Source organism: Arachis ipaensis, chromosome B06, assembly GCF_000816755.2.
Source record: "Arachis ipaensis cultivar K30076 chromosome B06, Araip1.1, whole genome shotgun sequence".
Classification (NCBI taxonomy): Eukaryota; Viridiplantae; Streptophyta; class Magnoliopsida; order Fabales; family Fabaceae; genus Arachis; species Arachis ipaensis.
Genome location: NC_029790.2, coordinates 110,008,160 through 110,015,121, shown reverse-complemented (window position 1 = coordinate 110,015,121; position 6,962 = coordinate 110,008,160). Strand labels below are relative to the sequence as shown.

The following is a 6,962-nucleotide window of genomic DNA, read 5'->3' as shown; positions in this document are numbered from 1 at the left end:
GTTTTATGTATTTTGAATCCTATGAGACTAAAGTGTTCAATTTAAAAAAAGTTCAAGCACTATTTTTTATAATTACTCACTACTAGAAAACTAGTTATTACAGACGGATATTTCTGACGGATTTTATCCCACTGAAATACAGACGAAATTTCAGAGGGATTTTTTTGTCGGAAAACAAAAAAATAGATTAGCATAAATTACAGACAAAAAAAATCCGTCTATAATTCTGTCGGAAAAATTAATTTTTTTCCGTAAAAAATAGTTACAGACGGAAAATCCGTCTGTAATTAAATAGACAAAATGCTTGGTTTTATTAAATTATTACAGACGGATTTTCCGTCTGTAATTTAAATTATTCTGTCGAAAGAGGTGAAAATAAGGGTATGAAAATCACGTTCTCCTCGATGCCATCTTCATTTTACAAAACACTCCATCCTTCATCCACGCCGCTTCTCACCGATTCGCTCCTAATCCTTCATCATCGGCGCCTTTCGCCCCTTCACCGCCGTTCCCAAAGCTCCATCACACCCCTTCCCCAATCTCTCTCTTTCAGTTTCGATGCTGATGAATTTCGCTACCTTCTTCACGCCGTTTTCTGTCGCTGCTCGCTAAAGCTCGTCAGCGTCGTCGCCGCCGCTTCTACCTCTTCTTCTCGTCACCGTTGGTTCAGGTAGGTTCCGTCATTCCTTCAGATTACATTGATTTTCTTGCAATTGTATCTGTTCTGTTCTCAAAACAAATTTAGGGTTTTATTACAGTGACAGATATGGCAAGCTTTCTGTGAACGAACTCCCTTCATTCTTCTCTTATTTGTTTCCTCCCTATGACTGTGTAACCCTTTCTAGTCTCTGCCATTTTTTTTTCTATTGAATTGAAATTTTGGATTGAACTAACCTGTGTATTAATCCTTGGTTTATATATTCCAGTGATTTGGTTGTAGCTTCTCCTGTGGAGGATTACTTTTTATACATTGATGATCTGAAAAATCCTGATAAGGTTAGAATTTTGTTCAAATTACTTTTCTACTTTATCTCCAAAGAAAGAAACTCTTTTGACTCGATTCCTTTCCTCGTCATTGTTAATGGTAGGAAGAAGCTGAGAAAATTACACAACCATATTTAGATGCTCTTGGTGAAGACTATTCTGTTTGTTGCCTAGGTAATGAATGAATCACAGTTAGTGTTAGCCTACTGGTTATTGAAATTATGCAGTTTTATTTGTAATTATACCTGAATCCTTTTAAATTTTACTGTAGGAACTGCTTTTTTTCCTTTGCAAAGCTGCATGAACCATTCCTGTAGTTCTAATGCCAAAGCCTTCAAGAGAGACGAGGTACGTTTCGAACTGAGTCAATCGGTACCTGGTTTAATTTGATTCTACAAAGATATGACTATCTTTGTAGTCCTAATCTTTTTGTATGCAGGATAGGGATGGCCAAGCAACCATAATCGCAGTAAGGCCGATTCGAAAAGGAAAAGAGGTTGGTTTGTGAAAAATGTTTTGTTATTATGACTAAGCATTATTGTGTATGTCAGCCAAAGAAAAAAAATATCTAAGATAAGGTTCAAGACACTCCCCTAACACTATCCCTCGTACTAGTCTCGTTTATGATGCAGGTACCCTTCTTCATTACTTTGTTTTTGGGGGAAAGCTGCTTTTTTTATGGATTTCAATTATCATCTGCTCCCTCCTATCAAAAAACATGGATCCTTTTTTCTTCTTTCTAACTATGCTTTATTGCTTTCCCAGTACCCTTTCCCCCATCCCATTCTGCTACTGCATAAACAAAATTAAACACTTCCATTCAACTACAGACTGCTCCAATTTTCTCATTCTTTCTTTTAAGGTTTGCCGAATTTCATGATTTTTCTATCATTATAAATTTACTCTCAGTAAGTTAGCCAATTTTGTGTTTCCTTTTTTCCTTCAGTTTTTATGTACTATGTTGGTTCTATTTACATTATATCAGATCCAAAAACCAAGCTAAATGCAATTGTCAATGTATAATCAATCATGTTCAATAAAGTGGTTAAAATTTGAAGAAGGAATGCTTCACATTTCTTTGCATTGTTGCAGCAACTGAGACAAGATACCTGAATGCTAGCAATCGAGAACTATGCCCTCCGAATGAAGCTAGAGTATCTTCTGATAATCCTGATCCCCCACCTCAGGAGAATAAGGCTCCTTGCTCACTTCTTAAATTTACATTTCAAGAACTTAAAGCTGCAACCGGAAATTTCAGACCGGATAGTATTCTTGGGGAGGGTGGTTTTGGTTATGTTTTGGCGCCATTGATGAGGTTTTGATGAAGACAAAAGTGAAGGCAGAGGAGATAGGGATAATTGTAACAAATTGTAGCTTGTTGAACACAACACCCTCTTTGAGTTCAATGGTTGTGAACCATTATAGGCTTAAGGATGACATTTTGAGTTATAATCTAAGTGGCATGGGTTGTAGTGCTGGACTTGTAGCCATTGATCTCGCTAAAAGACTCTTACAGGTACATCAATTTCAACATATATACTTGTAAAATATACTCTCTTTCTTCTTCTTCTTATTATTATTTTTTAATTAACAGTTTATTTTCATATTTATAATACTATATTGAGAGAAAAAAAATATATTGTGTATATTAAAATTAATTATTATATATTTTATATTAATATTTAATTTTAATAATTAATTTTAATGTATATTTATCAACTAACAGCTAACATGGTTGACTAACAAATTAGAAACTACAAATAAAAAATGAGGTTTAGTTTTTTTAATTTGCTATGCATGGACTACTAATAGGCTTAACTTGGCTACAGGTTTCATAATAAAGTCAACTATATAAATAATATGATGGTGAATTTTATCTTTGTTGTGGTATTTAAATTGTCTAATTTATTTTTTAAAATAAAAAATAAAATATTTAAAATAAAAAATAAATTATTTAAAATTTATTAAATATTAAAAACTTGAAGCCAGATAGTCTTCAGGGCCATAGAGAATGGGTGGTTAGTAAATATCTGCCTTTGGGTTAGTAGATTGAATTCATAAAGAATTGCTTAGGACATGCTGGTTCATTAGGATAATGTAAAAGCCACCACTGACTTTGCTCAAAGGTACTTCTATTGCCATCTATGGCTGCCTTCAATTGCCCCTCTTTCTTTCTTTCTTTCCATTTTTTTCCCTTGTCTTTCCTTCCGAATTACATTGTCCATTTGATGCTTAACTGTGCAGACTAGACAGAACTATCACAGAGGACACTGAAAGACCTCATTTAGCATATTACAACACCAGGTGCTGTCAACCTTTACTTCATGCACTTATGTAAAACTTTATATATCAGCAAAGTAAAATACAAACACACATCATTACCTTATTTTGAAACAAACCTTGATTTTTTTAGCTGAGTAGGAACTCTTATTCAAGTAAAACAAACCTGAGATTCGTACCCAGATTAATGCTTTGAAAATCTGGGCTAATGTACACTGTTCCTTTCCATGTTATTTCAGCAGTTGCAATAGTCAATATGCCTGGCAAACCCTTATCACTTATGATGCCTGCATACGCCTGTGCCTGCAAGCATGGGCAAGAGGCTGCACTGAGGCACCGGAGTTTTTGAAAGATGAGTGCCTGGCTCTTCAAAGTGCCTTTGGGTGGGTTCCATTTCATTTTAAAATTTACGCTTCAGTGCCTTCATCTTTCGCCCTCAATCATTTATCTTGTCCCTTGAATTCTATAGATTGCATGACTTCTTGTTGCAACCTCGAGGTGTAAAAGTAAAACCAACTGAAGGCATAAATGCAAGGAATTCAGAACAAACATTTCCCCTGAAGATGAAGAAGGTTGTAGGCAAAATAAGAGTGGAAGGTAATTATACATCTAAGCAGAATCATATAGCTCACTTATCCAGTTATGCGTTCATGATATTGATCCTCTTCCAACATTGCAATTCAGAATCATATCACCTGATGTGCTATATGAATAAATGCAGTGAGGAAACTTCGCATTATACCAAGACGCAAACTTCAAATACTAGTTCACAGAGAGGTTCAATCTACATACAAGCTGGGAGGGAATACGTCCGACATGTTTCATCATTCGTGAAAAGTGGCATAAATTCTATGAAGTCAGCCTCATCCTCAATGGGATTAGAAGGTTAGTACTTCTTCTGGAAGATTTCTATAACTATTTCTATAACTATTCTAAAAACGTTAGACAGATGCTGTGTGCATACCCACACCAAACCTTTTTTACAACTTAGCTTCTCCTCAAACCATGATGTTTAATTTCTCCCTAGGACTATTTTCTGTCTAGGTTCAATGAACATGACACCTTTTTCTTTTTTCATATTTTCTAACTTTATGGTTATATAAGACCAATGCTCTTTTTTCTTTTCTCAGTGAGGAAAGGAGCTGAATTAGATCTTGAAGGGACAAGTGCCAACCCACTTTGTTTCTGAACTCATGAAGACATGAACTTGGCTATGTTTTAGCCTTCATCATCTGCTTCATTCTCTGAGTGAGTTCATTGGTATATGCTTCTTTAATTATTTCTTCTTATTCATGTTGTTGATTCATTCCATATATAATTTTATTATGGATTATGTATTCTCTTCTTTTCGGTTCTTATTTTGTCATCTAAATAAAAAGCAGGTTGTTAGACTTTGATATGAACTGAAAATACTTAATCATTTCTAATATTTTAAAATTTTGGGATTCTGGTCTATAAGAATGTAGATGAATATAATTATGTTGTATAAAGTCATAAACTAAAAGGATCTGATAGATGCCAATTAAGTTGTTTCATAATCAGTAATAGAAAATTTGAAATGTAGAAAACAGAATACTAATGTTTTTATGCTCATTTTCTATATGGAAAGGAAGCAAAATCTGCAAACTAATGTTTATTTTGTTTGAAATCAATCATCATAGAACTCTGTCTTCACTCTTCAAAATTTGCAACAATCTCTTTTTACAACATGCAAGATTATTAACAAGTTCGCGAGTTGTGTCATATGATTGAAGTTTATCTAAGCTGCGTCTCTGAAGGCTTCTTCTCTGCATGCTACCTCTCCCAGTAACTTTATCTAAGATAAGGTTCAAGCAAACTCAGATCAGGCTATGGTTTGGAATCAGCTCAAAGCAGGATCCTTCCAGTAAGTTTCGAGTTTCTTTTAGTTTTGCTTCCTGCTTTCTTGTTGCGACTACATTTGAGTTGAGTTGAATGGTATGTTCTTGACAGGTTCAATGAAGACTAACAGGGATATGAAGTTTCTGTATTTCATTTATTTTTGTATTCATAATGTGTTATACCTGATATAAAAATTTAGGCAATATTCTTTGTGTGAGTTGTTATACTGGTTACATGCTTTATTATTTTTTCACTGCTTGCTAAAGTTTCAAGTCTTTTTTCTTATGTAGATACCACCCTCCTCCTCCCTTCTTATGTGATGTGATGAGAGAATAAAGATTAATGTACCTCCAGATACCATGTAGTAGTGCTTTGTGTTTGTTGAAGAGAAGGTTATATATATAGATATTAGATTAGATAGGAACAATGAAAAGGTACATGCTTTTACAATAAACATGTCACCATAAACATGCTTCTTCTTCTTCTTCTTCTTCTTCTTCTTCTTTTCAGGATGTATAGTGTGGCCCTGGAATTGGATTCGCATCAGATCATGCTTCTGCTTCTGTGGATTGTGTGGTGGCAAGGTAGAATACTTCTTCAAGAAGGAACCTTGATGCTGTTGAGAGAGCAACACATAGGGAAGAGGTATTCTTCTTTCTCCATCATCATTTTCTACTTCAATTCTTACTGTTTTCTTTTTTTTTTATTTAATTGATTCATTTATGTTGTTTTTTCTTCAGACATTGCATTTTCATGTTCATATAATTGTTGTGAATTAAGGCCTCTTCTCTTTCTCAACTCAATGACAGTTCTTGATTGCTTAATTGATCAAAGACTTGTATAAAGTATCCAGTCACTGAATTGAATCTGAGAAATCTATGAAAGAGTTCCAAATTGTTGCAGGCAGATACTTGAAATTTAATCAAAAGTAACTGCAATGGTAACAATTCCTTTTTGGTTCTTTTTTCTAATAATTGCAGTGTAGATCAGATATAGTAAGGTAGACATCCTCTACTCAGAAAGTGGGAAGCAGCGAATAATTTTGATGGACCAAGAATCTCAAGAAGCAAGTATATTGCCATCATCACTAAGAAGTTCAAGAAAGAATGAAGCTATCCATAAATTAGGATATTAAATCTTGATGAGTCCACTAGTAATTATTTGTCATCTAATGTATTTAGATTGTATTATTGTATGGAAATAATATAAAGAAAGCGTTTTGTACTCACTGGTGTGTTTTTATATTTATACCATCAATAAAAATTTGTATTTATTAAATTTATATTTATTTTGTATGAAAATAAGTTTATTTTGTAATTAGAAAAATAAAAAAAATTCTATTTTATCTTACTGACGGATTTACAGACGGATTTTCTGTCTGTAATTAGAGTGTAAGATGATTTTCCAAAGTTCAAATTACAGATGGAAAATCTGTCGGAAAATCCGTCTGTAATTACAGACGGAAAATCCGTCAGAAAATCCGTCTGTAATTACAGACGAAAAACCCGTCGGAAAATCCGTCGGAAAGTTCGTCGCCTTTGGGAAATGGATAGAAAATTTACAGAGGGAAAATCCGTCGGTAACTGGTAAAAATCCGTCTGTAATTTTCCGACGGAAAAAAATCCGTCGGTAAATAATTTCCGACGGGGCTTTTACAGAGGGACAAAATCCGTTGGTAATTTCGTCGGTAACCAAAAATCTGTCTGTAATAAAGACTAAATCCGTCTGTAAATCTGTCTGTATTAATCAATTTTCTAGTTGTGACTTAATAAATAAAGATTATAACTGCAAATAAGAAGAAAGATTTTACAGAAAAATTTTCCAAAAGTTTAGACACT

The 6,962-nt window shown here is 33.9% G+C and overlaps 1 protein-coding gene across 25 annotated transcripts; it reads left to right on the top strand.

The window, feature by feature from the left end:
• LOC107604817 lies at positions 369-6,402 on the top strand. Of its 25 annotated transcripts, none has more exons than XR_002349178.1 (15): positions 381-670; positions 759-831; positions 927-996; positions 1,089-1,158; positions 1,256-1,332; positions 1,403-1,480; positions 2,077-2,500; positions 3,229-3,288; positions 3,504-3,647; positions 3,734-3,861; positions 3,986-4,149; positions 4,395-4,512; positions 4,926-5,149; positions 5,236-5,769; positions 6,105-6,397. XR_002349178.1 is itself a non-coding variant. In XM_021104780.1 (5 exons), exons 1-5 carry the CDS (start codon positions 384-386, stop codon positions 1,406-1,408), a joined length of 510 nt encoding a protein of 169 aa, XP_020960439.1. In that variant the 5' UTR covers positions 369-383; the 3' UTR covers positions 1,409-1,480. The 25 variants fall into 25 exon arrangements, 1 of the variants encoding a protein (XP_020960439.1); XR_002349184.1 differs by having other exon boundaries at positions 382-670; positions 5,072-5,149; positions 5,415-5,769; XR_002349181.1 differs by having other exon boundaries at positions 382-670; positions 5,072-5,149.

What these genes read in the sequence shown, in the direction of transcription:
- LOC107604817 (XM_021104780.1), top strand. Translation starts at nt 384, where the DNA reads ATGAAAATCACGTTCTCCTCGATGCCATCTTCATTTTACAAAACACTC. An exon ending in TCTCGTCACCGTTGGTTCAG is followed by an intron (nt 671 to 926) that starts GTAGGTTCCGTC and finishes TATATATTCCAG; the next exon opens with TGATTTGGTTGTAGCTTCTC. An exon ending in CTATTCTGTTTGTTGCCTAG is followed by an intron (nt 1,159 to 1,255) that starts GTAATGAATGAA and finishes ATTTTACTGTAG; the next exon opens with GAACTGCTTTTTTTCCTTTG.